The sequence below is a fragment of the Chrysemys picta genome, chromosome 1, assembly GCF_011386835.1.
Source record: "Chrysemys picta bellii isolate R12L10 chromosome 1, ASM1138683v2, whole genome shotgun sequence".
NCBI classification, from domain to species: Eukaryota; Metazoa; Chordata; order Testudines; family Emydidae; genus Chrysemys; species Chrysemys picta.
In genome coordinates, this window is record NC_088791.1 from 202,791,826 (window position 1) to 202,813,949 (window position 22,124).

The 22,124-nt window shown below is 40.8% G+C and overlaps 1 protein-coding gene across 1 annotated transcript; it reads left to right on the forward strand.

Moving 5' to 3' along the window:
• The first annotated feature begins 354 nt into the window (after window positions 1-354).
• RPL8 (ribosomal protein L8) lies at window positions 355-6,989 on the forward strand. Its single transcript, XM_005301757.4, has 6 exons — window positions 355-692; window positions 1,039-1,182; window positions 3,094-3,235; window positions 4,261-4,479; window positions 6,372-6,487; window positions 6,785-6,989. Exons 2-6 carry the CDS (start codon window positions 1,045-1,047, stop codon window positions 6,941-6,943), a joined length of 774 nt encoding a protein of 257 aa, XP_005301814.1. The 5' UTR covers window positions 355-692; window positions 1,039-1,044; the 3' UTR covers window positions 6,944-6,989.
• The last annotated feature ends 15,135 nt before the right edge of the window (window positions 6,990-22,124 follow it).

A 22,124-nucleotide genomic window follows, 5' to 3' on the forward strand; every position in this document is an offset into this window, starting at 1 on the left:
TGGGGCCCCCTACAGCAGCTGACAGGACTCGCTCAGCGACAGCCTCAAGCCCCGCTAGAAGCGTGGGGAGCTGCAGGGAGCGCAGCCCCAGGGAGCCAAACAACAAGGGGTTTTGCTGCGAGTTAACCAGTGAAGAGCGGGTCCGATGTGGGCCCCATGTGAAACATTCCGGGGTATGCCTCTGGCCTTCTGCGGCCATTCAACTAACAGGTTTCAAAAAGAAGTTAAACCGGCGCAACCCCGCGTGTAGACAAGCGCCCTGGGGCTCTGGAGGGGGCGCGAGACTGGAGTCGAGCCTAGGAATGTGGGCGCGATGGTTACACTCTAGAGCGTCACTGCGGCGGTTGCTGATTTGCGCAGTCGCGCCACGCTGCAGTGCCCCGCTCCCGGGAGCGAATGGGACACAGGGCGACAGGGAGGGCTGCACTCACAGACCCGCCCCTTCCCTCAGCATCACTGGGCCCAAGCACGAGCCCGGCCTCCTCTCACGCCCCCCCCTTGAGAGGCGCGTGCGCCCCGCCCCCGGGCTTGGAGTTCTACTAGAAGCGAAGGCGATGGGACTACGTTACCCGGGAAGCCAAGCGGCATGACGTCACCGCGCACAGCCCGTTCCTTGCCCCGGAAGGGCTTAGTGCCGCCGTGACCCCCCCACCGTCCTTCCTTCTTCCTTTCTGAAGTAGGCACCGGCGGAGGTAGGAGCGAGGTGACGCCGCGGGAGCCGGGTCCATCCGCCCCCATCCGGGGAACCCCGGCCCCGGCGGCTCCGAGCCTTAACTCGGCCCTTCCCTGCGCCCTCGGGGGGTGGGGTTTGAACGGGTCGCGAGGTCTCGGGCGGTGGGGCTGGGCGGGGGCCATAGGCCCGAATCGCAGCCGGCTCCTGGGGCCTCCTCGCCTCGCGCCCGGTTATCGGCCCGGCCCGGCCCCCATGGCGGGAGGGGCAGCGCGGCGCTGGGGGGCGGCGGCGGCGGTTGGGTGCGGGCGGGTCGCGCGCGCGCGGAGTCTCCCGTTTGTCGCGAGCCGGGTCCGTTCTCCCCTCAGCGCACCATGGGCCGCGTGATCCGGGGGCAGCGGAAGGGCGCCGGGTCTGTGTTCCGAGCCCACGTGAAGCACCGCAAGGGCCCCGCCAAGCTGAGGGCGATCGACTTCGCCGAGAGACACGGCTACATCAAGGGCATCGTAAAGGTGGGTCGGGGGCCTGGGCCCCGCTGCGGGCGGCAGCGCCTCCCCTGCGTGTCAGCCCCGCGGCCCCCGGGTCCGAGCAGGGCCGTGACTTGCTCGAGGTGGATTGATTTAAACTCGGGTTTAATCGCTATTCACGTCAGCAAGTTGCAGCCTAGTGCCGTTAGTGTAATGCTACTGGAGTCTTTCATCCCATGCAGGCGAACAAAAAATTGTTCTGTTTGTAAAGCGCTTCCTTCGCAGCGGCCGAGAGAACCATTAAAACATGATTTGCGACTAAACAGACACGTAACCTTCAATACAATTTCCATGGCAGTTAAGGCCAAACCTTCCTGGGAGCTCTCCTCTCTTTGGAGAGGTAGCCGCTTTTTCCCAGGCTTTGAAACGCTAGCTTCATACACTCTAAATTTTAGGAACACAATTGTGTCATTCACTCCTGTTTTGGGATAAATTAGAGGAGGACTTATAAAGCACTTATACTTCAATTCCCAGTCTCAACTTTGAAGTAGTGGCAAATAGAGAATAAATATTTTCTATATCTGCTAACTGAACAAACCAAAAGCAATTAAGGGAAAAACTTTAATGCACAACAAAGTACTTGCAGGTGGATGTATGTAAATACCAGCATTCACTCCCTTGTAAAGAATGAAAATATAGATATTTAATATGGTACCTGATGTTGACCAACTTATAAAACCTACTTTGATATCAAAGTTAAAGATGAATTTGTCCCTGATTCTGTATAATTAAAGCTGTACCCCTTTAGTGTTCAAACTTGAGGGTTCAGCAATGTAACATTTACACATTTTTTTAATCTGCGCTGGCCCAGTGTCTCCCAGTAGGCTGGTGCCAGAGCTGGAAGTAGAACCCACATCTGACTCCCAAGGGAAAGTCTACACTTATGCTGGTGTAGTGCTTCAGGGCAGACACTACAGTGATAGGTGGATGAAAGAATACTTCCATTGACCTAGTGCAGTCTACACAAGGAGTTAGGTTGCTTTAATGACATTGCTCATGGGGTATGGATTTTTTCACACCCCTGAGTGATGTAGCTGGGTCAATCTAACTTTCTAGTGTATACCAGCATATTCATGCTGCCTCCCACACACTAGCTGTTTTGTTTTTTTTTACAATGAATTTCTCTAAGCTTCTTAGAAAAAAAATACCACTTTTAGTTTGACACTTCAGATGGTTGTCAGGCAAGAAGCGAGTTAGTCTGAAATCAATTTGAAAGCCTTTTAGAGGAATAGAACTTGTTAAGTGACCATGTTGCCTGCTCAGAGGATGTCTCTAAACATCAAACAATCTAATTTCAAAATGGGTGCAACAAATTAGTGTGATACTGTTGGAGGAAAGAAGGGACAGTCTAACAGTAGCAAACATACATCTACAAAAGCTAAATAAATTTGGAATTTGGCAGTTCTGAAACCCTAATAGAAGTGGGTTGTGAGGAGTTACTTGGAGAGCAGTTGGAGAAGTCTCTCTTTTTAAATGGTTCTCAAAATAGCTTTTTGGTAGGTCACAATTAAAATATGCATAAGCATCTTTAGTGTTAGTGAAAGCCAAATGTCTAATTTTGGAAGGTCTGCAGGCATTAAATAAGGGCACTAAGTGGGATTAGCATGAAGTAGTATATTTAACTGAGAACTGTTACAGGTAGGTTTTTGATTTGGCCATGTTGCAGAAGTGAACTTGATCTTAACTTAGCGTGACGGTTAAGTGAAAGACTGGGAGTGCATTTAAGTAAAGATTGGTACCATACTAACTTTTTGGAGGCGTTAGAATAATGTTTAAACTACTTGTCTTAAGAGCTTGTTAGGTTTATAAACCTATTTGCTACAAGCTTATGCATTTATCACTAATCTGAATAAATGATGACATGGCTGTTTCTAAATATGCTTTTTATCACATCAGGATATCATTCATGATCCTGGCCGAGGTGCTCCCCTTGCCAAGGTTGCATTTCGTGATCCATACAGGTTTAAGAAAAGAACAGAGTTGTTCATTGCAGCTGAAGGTATTCATACTGGCCAATTTGTTTACTGTGGCAAGAAAGGTGAGTTAAGATTGCAGCTGGTCATGTTTAAGTGGCCTCCAGAGGCTTGTAGTTTAGATCAGTGGTTCTCAACCAGGGGTATATCTCTACTCATTTAGATATTTGCCTAGTTTTACAACAGGCTACATAAAAAGCACCAGCGAAGTCAGTACTAACTAACACTTCATATAGACAATGATTTTTTTATACTGCTCTATATACTATACGCTGAAATGTAAGTATAATATTTATATTCCAATTGGTGTTTTATAATATAGTAAAAATGAGAATAAGCAATTTTTCAGTGACAGTTTTATTTTTTATGCCTGGTTGTGTAAGCGAGTAGTTTAAGTGAGGGGTAACTTGGGGGTATACAAGACAAATCAAACTCCTGAATAGGATACAATAGTCTGGAAAGGTTTTGAACCACTGGATTAGACTCATGATGCAATCTGACCTGCATGTGTGTCTTCCTGAGAACTTTACTGCATGTTGTTATGAACCCTAAATTTTCTAAAAGTAATGTTTAATGTACTGGCCTTCACTAGCTGTTTACAAACTACTGTTTTTATATGGAGCTGGAAACATTTCACCATCCAACAAATTTTGGATTGTGTAACTAACTACAAATTTATAATAAGCCAATACAAGATGCATTTTTTTTGGTCCAGGCCTTTGACAAACTGTTCCTTAGAATCCCTTACATTTGACTGACTAGTTGCTTTAAAGTCACTCTGTTGTTGAAGGGGAGGGGGAGAGGGGAAGTGTACCCAGATAGCACCATGTTAGTTGCCATATAAATGCTTCTAGTGATGTGTAATAGTTTAAGATCTTCTATATTTCTGGTTTGTCTGTTTATTAATTGTACATGAAGATAGCTAGACATATTTCTGGATTTTTGAAGATTAGTTATGGTTCAAAAATTCCCTCTGGGGCACTTGGCCACTGTCAGAAGACAGGATACTGGGCTTGATGGATCTTTGGTCTGACCTAGTATGGCCGTTATGATGTGCATCTACAGATAACTAAATTGATCTATTTTTCAGCTCAGCTTAACATTGGAAATGTCCTACCTGTTGGCACTATGCCAGAAGGAACCATTGTCTGTTGCCTTGAAGAGAAGCCTGGTGACCGTGGTAAATTGGCCCGTGCTTCTGGAAACTATGCCACAGTTATCTCCCACAATCCTGAAACCAAGAAAACCAGAGTGAAGCTGCCTTCTGGTTCCAAGAAGGTGATCTCTTCTGCAAACAGAGCTGTTGTTGGTAAGTCACAAGTGACAGCGGTCAATTTGTGTATTGTATCTTAATGGTGTCCAAACTGTAAAGAAAGGTGTGGTAGCAAATAGGCTCATTTCTTAATACCTCAAACACTGGTGATCTAGGTTGTGGTGTGCTTTGTGGACTTGAGCTTTGCGTCTTTGAAAGCTAACTACACACTTGGACCCAAAATCGCCTAATGTGATATAGGTATGTGTGTGACTAAATTCAGTGTGTACATGGGAGTTTAACATACTTTAATGTGGGTCTTATTGTACAAGTTATTTGTATTATCATAAAGCCTAGAATCCCCACTATGCTAGGTATTATATAAAAGACATTCTCAGCCCCCAAAGAACTTACTGATTAAGTATATGGCATAATATGTTGAGTTATCATAACATGTGTGCAGAGAGCTGACCAGTTTATGAAAGGATGCAATTCTGCTATCCTTGCTTGGGAGACTTACAAGGAAAACTTCAGTTCTGTAGGAAACAGTATTGGTGTTCAAGAGGTGGCATGCATGCTTCCTTTTGAGTCAGTCTAAAGCCAGAGCCCTATCAGGGGGGTGGAGGCACTGCTGTTGCAGGTGCTCTGTATTAGATGACATACACAGCAGATCCTGACCATATGATTACTACACCTTGTGGTACTACTTGCAGAAGTTGGGATGGCTGCTTGAGGGTCCAGTCTAAAAGCTGAATTGAGTTAAAGCACTGTTTCTTAACCTGGGGGTCATGGGATGGGTTTAGGGAGTGGCAAGCAGGACAATTACCTGGGGCCCTGCAAAGCTAAATTACATGCTTTAGCCCTGGGTGGCGGAGCTCTGTCTTCAGCTTAAAGTCCAAAGGCAGTTACTAGTAGAAGAAAGTTGAGAGTACTAACTGCTTTCTTGAAGTTGCATGAGGATACAATATTACGTGTCCTAAACTATGATAGGGCTACTCAACTTCAGTGGCAGGTGCTGTGTGAAAATAGCAGAAAATTGTTTTTAAAACTTTGATGGTTTAGAATGAAAGATGCCATCTTACCAATAACCAGTTTTTGGACTTCAGTAGCAACCTCGTTACTTCCCTGTACATTTCCTTTCTGCCGCAGTTGGGTAGGGTTGCTAATTTTGATTGGACATAGTCCTGGAGGCTTCATCACATAATCTTTATTTTCTAGAGACTCCAGGAGAATCCTGGAGTATTAGTAACCCTACATCTGGGGCACAGGGAGCTTTGACAACTGCTGCATTTGTTAACACAAACACTGGTGGTACAGAATAAGGTCAGAAGCAATATAAAAGACAATATGCAAATTATACAGGTTACTATAATTTTCATATGTAATGAATTAACTATCTTAAGAAGCTGTTGCCAGAGTGCCACGTCCAAGTTATGATGAGAGTGTTGAAGGTAAAACCCCATAGAAGTATAACCAATGACCTAGTATTCAGGACCATCTTATATGATCTAGTCAAAAGGAGAAAAGTTAGCAATTAAATAGAGATTAAAATTAAGAACTCTTCCTTTGCAGCCCACCTTCAATGTATACAGATACTAGAAGACCTGTTTGCAAGAACGTAGTTTCACAATATCTAACCTTCATGAAGCAATTCATACTCAATTTTGTCCTGGCCACGAAATGCTTGTGTGGACACTTGTATATTTGACACTCACTTTCATAGATTAACTAGGTAGACAAGATTTCTAAACAGTTTAAAATCTGAATAGCAGTCCATTTTTTTCCCTTTCGCTCCTTACTTCCCCTTAAATATCCCATCACTAATACAGCCATTTGCTAATCATTTTAGCCCAGACTTCACTGCATGAGTTAAAGCTTTCAAAATATATGGTATGACCATAAAAGCTTAACACCCAACAAATTATTTTGTATTTTTAATTGAATTTCAGGTATTGTTGCTGGTGGAGGTCGTATTGACAAGCCTATCCTAAAGGCAGGTCGTGCCTATCACAAATACAAGGCAAAGCGAAACTGCTGGCCACGTGTCCGTGGTGTGGCTATGAATGTAAGTGTCTCAGCTTTCAAATGTCTGTCCTTCCATAGTTCACGTAAGGGATTAACAGTTGTCATTCAGGATTCAATGATACTTTTGGCAAGAGCTGTTGAGTTTAGGCTATATAAACTGCTTAGAAAATGCACATATTGCTCTGCAGTTGTGAATAGCTGCTTTAGTACATGTGTGGTAAAATTATTCCTTTATATAAAGTAATGAGAGAAAGTACAAGTTTTATTGCACACTTACCTTGATTTGTGTGTTAAGTTTAATTTATTTAACTTGGAACGTCCTTTTCTTTCTACATAGCCTGTAGAACATCCCTTTGGTGGTGGTAACCATCAGCATATTGGTAAGCCTTCAACCATCAGGAGAGATGCTCCAGCTGGTCGCAAGGTCGGTCTCATTGCTGCCCGTCGTACTGGTAGACTGCGTGGAACCAAGACCGTGCAGGAGAAGGAGAACTAATGTCTTTCAATACAGTTTACACAATAAAAGGCTTAAAAAAACCCCATACCTGTCTCGTGTAAACTTTATGAAAGTGATACCAGCTTCTTCAGACTCTATTAGTGAGGAAACTTTTGTAGTTTAAGGGTGGATTGAAGAACTCTTGCCTTCATTGAAGGCATAAATGGGCCTTTAGTCGCAATCAAATAGTCTGAGACTAGGAATAGGTTTTAGAAACTGTTCAGATCAGATTCACTAAGGGATGAAGATGAGATTGAAGTTATCACCTAGTGTTAAGTGGGAGGTGGTAATGTAGTATGGTGGGTGACTAAGTGAAGCCCTTGGAGAGGAATGGGTGGCCTCTAGAGGAAGGCATGAGTAGGGTGTGGATTAATAGGTGATGGTTCTCTTTCACACAAGCACTCAGAAGTTCTCTGTGGAGGAGAGTCTTCTTCAGGCACTATGTTCTAACTGAGAAGTATATTCAAGTAGTTTAAGGATGGCTTATGCACTAGACAATTTGAAATAAACTTTGCAAAAGGAGAAGGTCAGGAAAGTTTATTTTGAAATCTTACCCCTGGCTTATAAAAACAGAATCTGCCCTATCTATCTACAAAACAATGTCCTGGCTACAATTATATTTAGTGCTAGTACGTAGTAAGCAAGCTGCGATAATAAAGCCTTTTGTTGGGAAAGTTTAGTGACCAACCAGTACTACCCCATGATTGTCAATATATTAACTCCACACAGGTGAGTACCTGCTTGTCAAACTACACCAAAGCCTCCCTCATACACTCAGGATTATGCATTAACATTACAATTTTTTGGAAAGGCAGCTAGCATGATTTTGAGAATATCTTACACTTCCCTCCCTGTAAAGAAAAAGGCAGCTGCTACCGCTAGGAGCCATGCTTGATCTTTGGGTGGGTAGGACAAAGGCAATAAGATGATTGCTCTCTTAACATATAAGCTGTTGCATGAATCATGCACATACTATTTAGCTGGAAAAAAATTCAGATACTTGTGAACAAGTCCTATACCTTCCAACATTAGCTAAGGAGCTGCTGGAAAAAAAAATACTCTGCAGGCAGGACCTCTGCTAGGCATTACCTGAATCCCCATCTCTTCCATCAAGCAAGCATGGGGTGTGAAGAACTGAAAGAGCGCTCTCAATCAACTGATGTACAACTTACCCTCCACATTGCATTGGCAGGGCATAAGGCCTTTAATCTATAGCCAGCTGCAAGGTTAAATACCTCATCAGAATTGGATACATTATATACAAAGTTAACTGTCTTCAGGAGGAGAATGTCCTTGAAATCACATCAGCTGGTACAAGTCAAGGAAAGGCCTTTGTCAGCTGAACACAATTGACAAATCAGCCCATTTTTCTGTATTTGCTGGGGCATACACATGCCAGTTGTATTCAAGTCCATTGCTGGCACAGCATTCAAAGAGGAGTTCTGACCTCACTCTCTCACCCCATGAGTTATACAACATGCACATGGTTGTGTATGCTGGTTTATTTTTTTAAAAGATAACAATACAGCTATATTGGAGCTAGAGACCCAAAGAAAATAAGCAGTATGGTTTGTAAGAACTAAACTCATTTCAAACAATCATGTGATGCTACGTGTAGCATTTTTCTTGATGTAACAAGAAGTGCTGTTATCAAACCTCACATGAATTCAAATACACATTCAATTATTTAGCACTATGCACTTTGGAATATAACTCTTCAAGAGGAATAGCAGGTTAAGGAGAGCAGCAACCACTGTTCTTTAAGGCCCATCTACATTTATTATGGTTTAATCCACTTTATACCAGTGTTCAATGTGCTGAACCACCAGTGGAGTGTTAATAAAATCAGAGTAATTTCCACAATACCTCACTTTAAAAATGTCTAAACGCCACAGCTTCAAATATGGGAAAGGCACTTTCTTCTGAACACCAATGCAAAGTTTAAAATATCAAAAAAATAAAAACCTAATTGCCCCTCCTCCAGCTACCACTGAGCAAACAGGTACAAGTTTCAGACCATAATCTCAGTTATAAGACCTAGCCTTCCCCCTGTCCCCCCAGGGTGGGTCTCTCTAATTTGGTGTAAATTAAATACAAAGAAAATGTTAGCTTCCATTAAGGGATTAATGGGGAGGAGGTAAATTTCTAGCCCACTCCCTTAGAATTGTAAATTGATCAATATAAAGTATCGCAGTGATCTGACCTAGACTTTTTTTTTTTTTTTTTTAAAGCACCCGCAGTACAGGAAGACAGTCTGTGCCTTACAGAATCTGAATCCTTCCCACAGTCAAACCATCACTAAAAGCACAAACAAGGCTCTACCACTCCTGTCTATCCTGGGCCACACTGCATGTCCTTTAGATTAAATTCCCATTTAAAAATCATCTCCCCCAACTGCTAAAGGCAGCTTACTGCACAGTTGTGCAATCACACTAGAACAGTAGTTCTCAAACTTTTGTACTGGTGACCCCTTTCACAGCAAGCCTCTGAGTGCGACCCCCTTATAAATTAAAAACACTTGTTTATATATTAAACATCATTATAAATGCTGGAAGCAAAGTGGGGTTTAGGGTGGGAGCCAACAACTCGTGACCCCCCCCCAATGTAATAACCTAGTGACCCCCTGAGGGGTCCTGACCCCCAGTTTGAAAACCCCTGACCTAGACAGAAGTCTGTTACATTTGCAGGAATGAGGAAGGAAGAAAGGAAAGAAATACTGTTTCATAGGTTTATCTAGAAGTTAAGGCCAGCTCTGGTTGTAAGTGCCTCAAAGATGCATTTATAATGGAAGTGTTATTTGATAACAGGCTCGGGTTTGACCTATCTAAAACAACTTTGGCTTAAGTTGTATTGTAGAACAAATTTTTGGGGAAAATTATATACAAAGCAATTTAATTGGCCAGTCTTGTTGTGTATTGTCCATTATTATTGCAGCTAGGTGGTGTGACAGTTTGTCCTCTCACATACCAGCCACTCCTGCCATGAAATCAGAATCCATTACATTCTCTTGCTCTGGATATAAATCCAGCATTATGGCATCAAACCTAGAACAGGAAGAGGAAAAATGATTCAAATGTTTGAGCTTAAATTCCTAACAAAGAGAAGAACCAAGGTAAGTACAATTACATGTTCAGTCTAATCCATTTGAAACTTTTCTCGTGCATGAAAGTTGCTCTTTAAGGCTAGTTGATACAAAAGAACGTCAAAACCAATTTGCATTAACTGTATTGTAAGGATCCACTAACCTACAGGCTTAGCACAACAGCAGCAAAAAAAAAAACAGTACCACACTATATTGCTGAAGGCAGCTGCAAACCTATTTCATGTACATATATAGGATGCAATGCCACATTTCATTCTAAATTCACACATTCAGAAGAGGATTTTTGAAGACTTAAGTCCGTTCACTCTGCACCAAACTTATCAAGAACAAAACACCCTTTTAATGCATAACTAAACTAAAAGCTGTATTGTAGTAACTGATGCAGCTTCCAGTCTGTAAGTAAACATACCTTCTTTTAGTTTATGTAGAACATCCTTGAATATAAAGAGTAAGTTTTAAACACTCATTTGGAAAGACCTTATTTATATGTATAAAAATCCTTTAAGTCATGTTGGACACATTTCAAAAGTAACTCCCTATCTGGTAGTAAAGGACCAGCCACTTATTACAGATGAACTAGAAGAGGGACAGGCTGAAATTTCAGAAAGATAATGATGTGATAAAATTTAATAAAAATAGACGTAGGGACAAAAATAAGAACTAGATATGCCTATGTACCGACACAAAAATAGGGAAATGGTTCCTGACATAACAGGCATTCTTGCAACATGGTGGAAGGACAAAATCAGTGGGACACTGATACCTGGAGACAATTGCACAGGAAATACAGACTAAATCATAGACATGGAGGAGCAGTGCTATGGTTAGAAAATTCCATAGACTCCAACAAGGTAATGGTGGGGAAGACCATACTGTAGAATGTGTATGGATGCAAATTCCAGATCACAGGAATGCAAATACACCAGCAGGGTCATACCAGCAGTCTCCAGGTCATGAAAAGGACATTGAGATTCTGATTCAAAGCCGAATGAAGTCAATGGTACTTCATTCCCATTGACTTTGGATCATGACAAGAGTATACAATATAGAGGGAGATCAAAAGGGCAAGTAAGTCTAGTAAAACAGTAATATGGGTGATTTCAACTACTGCACGTAAACTGATCAAATGGCACAACAGGACAATTTACACAATCCCTTCTCGAAAAAACTAATTCTAAAGCACACAAGAGGAAGGGGTCTTTTCAATATAGTCTTAAGTAACACACTATTTAGATCAAGAATAACTCAGCTACTACGTGACCAACGCATAGTTAAGTTCAACATTCTCGTGGAGGAATCATACCAAAAACTAGCATAACAACTGTAAACGTAGAATGAGGGGTTTAAATTGAAAATGAGGAAGCTAAATCAAAAGGCCCTAAAGAAAGAACATTACAATCTTTGATTGAGCACAGTCTGACACCACTAAATAAACAAAGAAGCAGGAAGGTGGGTGGCTGGGTGGGGGAGTCAAGTTATATGGCCTGGGTTAAGGGTTCCTTTTAAACCGATCAGTTATCATTCAAAAATGGAAATTCAGCCCAAGTGATAACAGACAGAATAGAGCATAAATTATGGCAGTTAAAATGTAAGTGGAAATTAGGCGGGCTAAGAATGAATTTGAAATGCAAATAGCCAAAGATGTACAAATAAATTCTTTCAGTATTTCAGAAGCAAGAAGCCTACACGAGAATCCGTGAGTTCACTAGTCTACCAGGGAGTAAAGGGAGAAGTTAAATGGGATAAGGACTTCACAGAAAAGCAATATACCATTCTTCCCCACACTGGATGCTGGGCTGATACTCAACTCAGACCTACCCCTTTCAGGTAAAAAAGATGAAGCACTGTCAGATTGTGGTGTCAAAACAGATGGTGCTAGAGCAAATAGATGCATTAGAGAGCAACTGGTCACCAGGATCTGATGTTATTCACCCAAGAATTCTGAAGGAAATTAAAAATTAATTGGCTGAGCTGCTGAGAAAAATATGCAAAACTTCCATTCATCACTTGATATGCCATAGGATGGAACGGTAGCAAATTTACTACCTATCTTTAAAAAAAGGTGGTAGGGATGATCCTGAGAATTACAGACCTCGGAGATTCACTGCAATGCCAAATGGATTGAAATAATTAAAAATAGAATATTCTGTCTGTTGAAACGTATGGTAAGTAGAGCTGGACAGGATACAGAAATTGCACTAGGTCATCCCTGTTGTAAAGGAGAACTGTTCCTTTTCAATCTACTAGAATATTTTGAGCAGGGCAACAACAACAACAAAAAAAGATAAAAAGCACGAGTCTCCTGCTTTTTTCCACCATAGGAACCAACCTCTAATTGAGGGGGTTAAGAAAGACGGTTTCTCATTTTCTATAGCCCACGATGTGATTTCTTGCAACTTCCTCTGAAGCATCTGCCAGTGGCAACTGTCACAGACAAGATACCAGATTAGATGAACCACTGGTCTGAGGCAGTATGTCAATTCCTATGTTCCTAAATTGATGATACTTCACACAAAATACCCACATTCACGCTGTTGCCTTTCTGTTTGGTATTGTTGCAGTACATGAATGTCTATTTGATTTTGGTATTGAACGGGTTGCTGTATTTTCAAAGCTGAAATCAGACTTATATAATGAAAGTTAAACTATTCGAATCTCCCTTTGTTTATCAGTCACCTGCTGGCACCCAGGGTGCCTCCTATTTCCATTTTGAAATGCTCCAATGTTGCTAAGAATCATGCAGTTCTCAGAGCACTGGTGGGGGTGCGGTGGGGTGGAAATGCAAGCCCAGTGGTAAGACAGTTAATTTTCTGTCTTCTGTAACTTTCCTTCAGCAGCTTTATAAAAAAAACATGTAAACAGTGCAAGAGAGCAAAATAAATATGAATAATGTAGAATAAATGTTGTGTGTCATCAAGGGTGCCTTGCAATAAAAACATCTTATTACATGATAGTCTGTGGTTCTCCCACCCCTACCACTCAAGAGCATTAATGTGTAACAATGCATATTACACCCACTGACCTGTTCAAACCAGCTGTTGCTGGTTATTGAGAAGGAGACACAGATTATACAATTTATTTGCTCACATAATTTACAAACAGAGGAAAGATCAAAATGTGTATGACATGGTTAATATAATGTCAAAATTAGTTCAAAGCAAGTCCAGTGTTAATGCAACACAATAGACGAGATTATAAGAACTACAGCATTGGTCATTAAAAATGACAAGAGAATTGTGAAATATTATCTTCAGTTAAGATCTCCAAAGTTCTAGCCATACTGAAGACTCTGACGGAAAGTAGATCGTGTTTCAGAAGCAAGGTACTAAAATGTGAACGTTCCTACAGGAATTGCCACTGCTCAGTTCTAGTACAAAGCTTTGCTTGTTACGAGGGATACAAGCAAGTTGAATACCAAGAGGCTTCCATTTAAAATTGGAAGCTTTAACAGTGGAGCTCTAAAGAGATAAACTGCATTTTCTTTACACCTTCTTAAGGGCATGTTGTGACTCACCAAATTTTAAGCAGGGACACTGTGCCATAAAGTATGGCATTCTTTGAAAGTATACCTACTAGTATGAAAAGGAACTGCCCTATTACAATTTTTTTCTGCACTATTTTATTAATTAGTCTTAAGATGGTCACAAACACTGTGGGTGATCTAATTTGTACTCCCCCCCCCTCCCCACACACAACAGATACAAGATCCTACTAACAGATATGTGAAGTATACTACTTCATTCATATTGTCTCCTCAGTCCAATGTAATTGAACAGACCAGACAGTCTGTAGTTATTCAGAAGTGTCCATGCACTTCTGAGCATTCCCCATCTCATCCAGGACTAGTGGTGAAACAACAGCTCTTAAGTGAAACATAGGAAATATGTGTTGGAGGGAGAGAAATCAGAGCTAAATGATCCAGGGCAGTGGTTCTCAACCAGGTGTACGCGTACTCCTGGGGGTACACAGAGATCTTCCAGTGGTACACCAATTCATCAGACATTTGCCTAGTTTTACAACAGGCTACATAAAAAGCACTAGTGACATCAGTACAAAAAAAATTTCGTACATTGACTTGTTTATACTGCTCTATATACTTACACTGAAATGTAAGTACAATATGTATATTCCAACTGATGTATTTTATAATTGTATGGTAAAAATGATAAAGGAAGCAATTTCTCAATAATAGTGTGCTGTGACACTTGTATTTTTAGGTCTGATTTTGTAAGCAAGTAGTTTTTAAGTGAGGTGAAACTTGAGGTATACAAGACAAATCGGACTCCTAAAGGGGCACAGTAGTCTGGAAAGGTTGAGAATTACTGATCTAGAGAGCCCTGAGAAAGTAAAAGGCCTTATCTTCAAAAGTATACACTGTAGAGATTATAACGGTATCTATACTTATTACACAAGTGAATATGAAAAAAACTGAGTATGAAGAGTGATTTGGGCCATATGTTCAACTGGTGTAAAATGGCAGGATGTGAATACTTGACAGGTTTCAAGCAGTTCATGGATAAATCACTACACATTTATCTTTTTCACAAGTAAAAGGAAGTTCACAGTTTAAAAATGTGATCCCCCTTAGCATTAGAGATTACTCCTAGGGAAACTGACTACTGGTAAATATTTGTGGGATTTTTAAAGTTTTGAGTTGCCTTGATCAAAAACTTTCCCTTTTCTGTTTAGCATTTAAAATTTAGTGGTAACTGTAAATGTATATACATTGGGGCATCTGAAAGAGTTTAATTCTCATCATTGTGCCTTTTTTTCCATCGAAATCTAATGACTGGTGCTGCAACGTGCACTCAGACACCATGGTGGTGGGTGACTTTATAAAAATATAAATAACTAGAGCATTCTTATTCTTGCTAGAGTTCATGCACTTCTAAAGGTGGCTTGTTTCATAGTGCATGGGGTTTTTTTTTTTGGTACACCACCACCATAAACCAATGCAATCATTTCCTGGGCCCCACTTCTGTGCAAAGTGAATGTAAAGTGCTACTAAACCAGAATTCTTCAGTCATAGGACACAGCACTTTTCACTCACTTTGTACAGTCCATTCCAGATTCTGGCCTTAGCTCTGATGGTGCAAAGCAGTCATATAGCTGGCTTGTAAGAAGAATCCACAGGAGTTATGTAGCCATCAGTGACTCTTCAGTACTACTCCTCAGGTCCTGGCATAGGGGGCAGTCCTGAAGGAAAGTGGGCATGGCTGGAGTATCTGCATTCTCTCTGATCACAGCGGCTGAAACAGCCTCTTGCAGCTGTGGGCAGCCAAATATAAATTAGACCAGCCTTTGGGCTGTTCTAAGGGAGACTGGGGTTCAGTCTGACCCCCAGCTGGCCTCAGGATCCAGGGACCACAGAAACTTGAAGCTACCTTTCCCATCCCTGTTCTGCACTGAGCACAGTGCAACTGAACAGAGAATCTGACTCCAAATCATTACAGTGGATGCAAGGCAGAGGACAATCAGGTTATTTTGCTTCTCACACAAAGGCCACGTCTACACTACCTGCCGGATTGGCGGGTAGTAATCGATCTATTGGGGATCGATTTATCATGTCTTGTCTAGATGCAATAAATTGATCCCCGAATTGACGCCCAGACCCCACCTCGGCAGGAGGAGTAAGCAGAGTCGACGGGGGGAGCCGCGGCGGTCGACTTGCTGCCATGAGGACGGCCAGGTAAGTAGAACTAAGATACTTCGACTTCAGCTACACGAATAGCGTAGCTGAAGTTGCGTATCTTAGATCGATACCTCCTCCCCCCGAGTGTAGCCCAGCCCAAAGCAACTTAGCTTTACTGCTGTCTCCAAGATGCTTAAAGCTGATGTGACTATTTCCTTTGCAGTTCAATACAGCCACAACAGAACCTCTCAACTAGCCTGTTCTTCAGCGGAGTCCACATTTTTCTTTATGCTTTGCTGGTACTACTTTGGCCTGTAGGGTCAAATTCCCTACACATCATTTGAAACCTATCTACCTAAAGAACATTACCAAACTACTCTGAAGACAGTAAACAGCACCATGATACAAATCTGTTCTAGGTTATTCTATAGACATTACAATCTATACTGACAGTAATCCTTTGGTTCAAACTGCAGAAATGTTCAGCAAACCACTGCTAGACTTTGCTTGAAATATAGTGATTATAGTTACATTGCATGCATAATCAATGTAGCAATTTAAAAATGCTCAAACTGTGATTTGTGGAACACAGGTTTTTCACATGGTACTAACCCTCCTTTCCTTATTTCCAGCTATTCAATTGCTTGGACAACTAAAAATACATACTTCATGTTTATTCATGTAAACAACAACTGTGGTTGCCACAGGGATGTTATGTGATCTTCACAATCTTGCATGCTTCCTTGAGATCAAATGGCAGAGGCAGGAGCATGCAAGATTGTAAATGGGAAGAAAAGAGTCCATGAGACAGTCTAATTAAGTGGAGGTTCCAGCTATGAATGTTTGACAACCCCCACCCTGTGACCCACAGGCATATTATACCTGGAATCAGAGTTCAAATGATCCAAGACCGTTGCTCCATGGGCTAATGGGAGGCAGATACAACAACAGTGGCCCATAGGTGAGTGGAAAAAAGTCTTTGCCTAGAAATACTGCAGCTGCATGGGTGTTGAAAGAGGGAACAAGCTCAGCTGGCTGTCAGGCCACTGCCATGTTTCAAGTTGTAGCTAGTCTCAGTAGGAGTTTCAGGATGTAAGTGGTAGAAAGTGTCAAATGCCCATGGTTAAAGCCTCTCACCCACCCATGGCCGAGTACTAAAACCCTGTTTCCATAACAGGTTCAACTGTGGGGTGCAAACCACAGGAGGATGGGAAGATGGTGGCTGAGAGCTTTGAGGACACAGGGCTAACATGAGAGGAGGTGTCAAGACACTGAGGTTCAGTGAGGTGAGGAGAATGGTCTCTTAGGAACTGGTAACATAAGCATGTGTGGAATAGTACCACCACTTTTCCCTGCCCCTTTACACATGCCCAACTTCTGTCCCTCCCTCCCCAGTTAATTGGCTGAAAGTTAGATTTTTTTTATGATCAGTTAATGAAATAGGTTCTGCTCCTGCCTTTGCAGTTAGCCTGGATAATCCTAGGCTTTGGGATTTGCTTTCAAAAAGCTAAGGACTCTGAAGCTTCCCTCAGATTTTTTTTTTTTTTTTTTTTAAATACAGCCAAACACAGCAAGAGGTTCCTAAGTTAGAGAGAAGTTTTCTGATTCAAAAGTGGAGAACTAGAGAAGTCATCATGGATCTACTTTCCAAGAGACAGGAATTGCTTGAGAATGAAAAGAGGAAGCTTGGATCCATGAACTACTTAAATTTAAAATAGCGTCTAGCAGCACTAAAATATTAGATTCCAAAAAAGCAATTTGAGATATTAAGAAATATAGTGCAATCCAATAGGAAGAGATTGTTATAATCACCAGTGTAAGAAGCAGCTAGTTCATTGTAAGTAAGACAAACCCTAAGAGTTAGAAAAACGACCATTTTCCAGATCACCTAAAGTAGCTACTGATAAACAGCAGATAAATTAGAAATTTATAACTATACAAATCAGTCAGTCCAGACGTATTCTAGGATATGAAAATACCTAAATAAATGTACTATATGCCTGAAAAATACTATTAGAAAATCATGGGAAACTAGGAAACCAGATGATTTGACAAGAGCAAATGTATCAATCTTCAAAATAAGAAGAGAATAATCCTATCGATTCAAGGGGAGAAACCTAGAAAGCAGTAATGCTAAAGAGATTTAGAAGAGATGGACAAAAATTGAACATGATTTCAGTGGAATAAAGCATCAAAAAAGGCAAAGAATTTTGTGCTGTATACACAGAGGCATCACAGAAAAAGAAGACAACTCTCTACATGGCTCAAGTGTAACCATATCTGGACGTATGAATTCAGTTCTAGTCTCTTCATTACCAGAAAACCATCACAGAGAGTCCAGAGAAGAGAAACAAAAATGGTTATGGAGGCTGGAGGAACTGATTTACATGGAAAGATTAAATGCATTAAATACATATAACTTAATTGGTGACTAAAGTTGTACAAATAAGTGTACAAATGTTCTAAAGGTGCAAATATGAGGACAGATATTTATCACAGTACAAAGGATGTTACTAGGAGTAATATAATTACATTAAGAAAGGGAAAAATTACAATAATCATCAGAAAGATTTCTGTCTTCCAAGGGAAGTGATGGAAGCCCCATTGCTTGGGACTTTTAAAACTAGACTGGACAAAATCATTAATAGATCTGTAATAAGGAACAATCCTACATCAACAAGGAGATGGACTGGATGACCTAATTTTCTTTCACCAAATTTTATTGTTCTAGGACATGGAGATTTTAGGTAAGATTTAAGACTTATTTAGTTCTATTTCCATTTTCATGGCTCACCATTCATTCAGAGACTAAAAGCTGGATTAAGTTAGTACAGTATTTTGAGAGATTTTGTTCAATCGTGACAGTGATTTTCTATGCTAAAGCTCTACTTACTACAAGTTAGTCTAGAAGTTCATTTAGTTTCTATCAAAAAGTGGCTTATAGTTACTAAGCGGTTTGAATTCTAAAGTTGAAAATATAATTTGGATACTTAAAATTTGGCAGAAAATTAGCCCTTATTCAAGAAAGTTTTTCTTCCCAGGAGTTAAGTCTGTTCTTAATTCTTTTGATACCATTTCCCCACCTACATTTAAATACAGGTGCTCTGGATGTGGCTTTTGGTTTAGGCCCCAAATCCAGCAATCTAATTCATGTGGGCAGATCCCTGAAGAGCCCAAATGATTTAAACAGGACTCCTCACAGAGGAATTTATGCAAGTCCAGTTAAAGTCCATAGGGCTCCAATGGGCACAGGGGTCCACTCCAGGCCCTTCACAGCACACCACACATATTTTAAGCACTAGCATTTATGTCAGCACAATTCTAAGTATCGCCTATAAACTGCTGCTGCAGAGCCAGTACTGAACAATGTCTCTTATGGGAAAGAAAAAGAATGGCTACTTGATGTTTTAAGTGTGAGAATCAGGAAGACAGTTTAATAGTTAGAAACAAAGACACCTGACATTTTGGGTACTAACTTTAAAAATAGTTAAGACTGTGTAAAAACAGACAGTGCCAATCACAGTGGATTAAAGCCCTTATTGCACAGTAGATAATTTTGCTAGTCCTTATTAAAGTGGAGGCTCAGTGCAGATTAGTGAAATTTAGTCACAACAATCCCCACCAGCCTTGGGGAGAGGGCCAGGAATGCCCTGAAGCAGGGCTAAAGCATTTATTGTGCTCCTCCTTGCCACTAGTAAAGCTGCTGCTGCAGCTACATAGTGGTCCCACATTGTCTGCACAAAGAGAACATAAATGATCCATCCTGTTGCCCATTCCCAACTTCTGGCAAACAGAGGCTAGGGACATTATCCCTGCCCATCCTGGCTAACAGCTATCGATGGACCTATCCTCCATGAATTTACCTAGTTCTTTTGTGAACCCCGTTATAATCTTGGCCTTTGCAACATCCTCTGGCAAGGAGTTCCACAGGTTGACTGTGCGTTGTGTGAAAAAATACTTCTTGTTTTTAACCTGCTGCCTATTAATTTCATTTGGTGACCCCTAGTTCTTGTGTTATGAGAAGGAGTAAATAACACTTCCTTATTTACTTTCTCCACACCAGTCATGATTTATAGACCTCTTTTATATCTCCCCCTTAGTAGTCTCTTTTCCAAGCTGAAAAGTCCCAGTCTTATTAATCTCTCCTCATACGGCAGCCATTCCATACCCCTAATAATTTTTGTTGGAAGTGGAATGGAGATGCTCATCTGCAGTAAGGAATGGAGACCTTTAGGAAGCCATCTCTGCTGCCACCTCTTTGCTTCCCTGCAGCATTCAGATTACTTGTGAGAACAAAGAGAAGCTGGGGAGTGGGGAGAGAAAGAATTGGGGTCTCTCTCTCCCCTGAGCTCAGAACTTGCAAGAGTCTCATTTATTTTCACTTTCTTTCTACACTGATCTTAGTGAAGCATGGAGTATTCACAAAGTGGTGATTTTCCTAAAGACCTCTGTGTCTTGCTCCAGATAAAAGGCTGGTCATTTCTGTGACTGTGGGCACAGCGAGAGCCTGAGAAAAGGGGAGCTGGGAGGATGAAAAGCACAGTTACATGTGCGCTCTGTTTCAGGACTCTACACAGTGCTGACATGGAATTCCCACACTGCCCCAAGGGAAATGCGAGGTCTAAGAGAGTGGCCACATCTCCAGCAGACTTCGCAAATAGCAATAAAGGAAATATACTTTCAATGTGGGTTTGCAGTTTACCAAAGTGTGGGCTAGCAAGGTTTTACTGCAATCAAAAATACATTGCTACCTAACTACTACTCTAATCCTTTCCTAATATCACACATTCTCCCTTTATTTATACAATTAAAAAACTTTAAATCATAACATTTTTCTAATTTATTTCCAACAATGCAATGCCAGCATTGCAAACTTTACAGCAACACTTAGGTGTTAAAAAATTATTTTAATAGGAATTATATAAAAAAGAAAAAACCCCATATATTTTGGATCATTTTACCAGCATGCTTATTGCTGGCCAAGGATTTTGAGAGCTAGGAAAACCAATTAACAAGCATATAAAAAACAAAGCAAAACCTAAATAAATTAAGTTGCTACAGTGGGCTAATTTCAACCAATTTAGCTTTGGCAGAGTAGCAAATCTGATTTGCTATGAGTGCAAAGTGTTATTAGGAGAGTTTTGGAAGAGTAACTGCTCTTCCTCAGCATATATGCTGAAACATGTATACTAGGCACAAGAGAATGATTGCGAAAGCATACAGTAGAACCTCAACTCACTTTCCTTAATTGGTTTGTCTCTTAAATGTTAAGTTTCACTCTAAGTGACCCCACAAAAATGGCATTGCGGGACTGTCTGTTTGTGTCTCAGTTTCCACATCAGAACATACTAGCTTACGCACAAAAGTATTTATTTCCCCTCCTAACTGCCAGTCCTGCAAACTATTCAGGAATCTCAAAGTCAAGCTGGGTGGCTTTCCTTCTTGTGCATCACCATCAGTAATACAAACCCTGCAGGTCAAATTATGCCCTCACTGACCTCTGTGAAATCCCGTTTTCTTCAATGGGTTTACACAGGGGTACTTAGCAAGCTCTGTAACGAGAATTTAATAGTCTTATTGATTGCTAAGGAGGAATGGAGTTCCATTCACACACACATCTGTGTTGACCCTGCAGTAACAACAGTAAAAATTTAATTTAGTCACTAATGGTAGCAGGAATTAATCTAAATACACAGAGGGAGAACTTCTGTTGGGTAAAATGCATCTTTTTATACATACACTTTAACCACATATTACCACCACATAACATTACCTATAAATGTTCAATTTGTATGCATTTAAATGTCAAATTGTCAGGAAAATGAGAAATTGTTTTATTATTTATTGGCTCTTATTTTATGGAAGACCAGAGATTCCCCACTAAGTGTTCTAAACAGAAAATAGTGAAGGGGACATTAAACCTTTAGGCACTTTGAGGATGTGTGCCATATCAATATTGAGGTATTGGATATAGCCTGAAAATGACCACTGCCATATTGCTGCAACAGTAACATGCATATTAAATTTTTTGCTAGTACAACATTTGTTACTTAAATTAATACAATTTAAAACTATTTTGCCCAGAGTGAAGAAAAGATTTTCTTCCCATCACACTTTTTGCTGTAGCTATCTATTTTGAAAAGCAACCAACAACATAGGCTAGCTTTCTTCAAAGTGGCAGATGCAGGATAACCTCAACTTGCCATCTAAAAATTAATTGCTACCAGTCATGATTCCCCAATTCAGGGGAGAGGGGAAAAATCACAACCTTCAAAAATCTCACAAGTTTGTACACGTCTCTACAATCATTGCACTGTTAAAATTAATCACATTTGGCAAGGCTGAACTAGCACATGACATGTTTTTACCTAAATAGAAAAAAAAATACACAATCATCTCTGAGATAGCGTGTTTAACAATAATTACTGGTCCAAATCAATATGAAC

Excerpts from the sequence above, each read along its gene's own strand:
- RPL8 (XM_005301757.4), top strand. The coding sequence starts at position 1,045 with ATGGGCCGCGTGATCCGGGGGCAGCGGAAGGGCGCCGGGTCTGTGTTC. Across the intron at positions 4,480-6,371 it reads TGCAAACAGAGCTGTTGTTG|GTATTGTTGCTGGTGGAGGT; the intron begins GTAAGTCACAAG and ends ATTGAATTTCAG. Across the intron at positions 6,488-6,784 it reads TCCGTGGTGTGGCTATGAAT|CCTGTAGAACATCCCTTTGG; the intron begins GTAAGTGTCTCA and ends CTTTCTACATAG.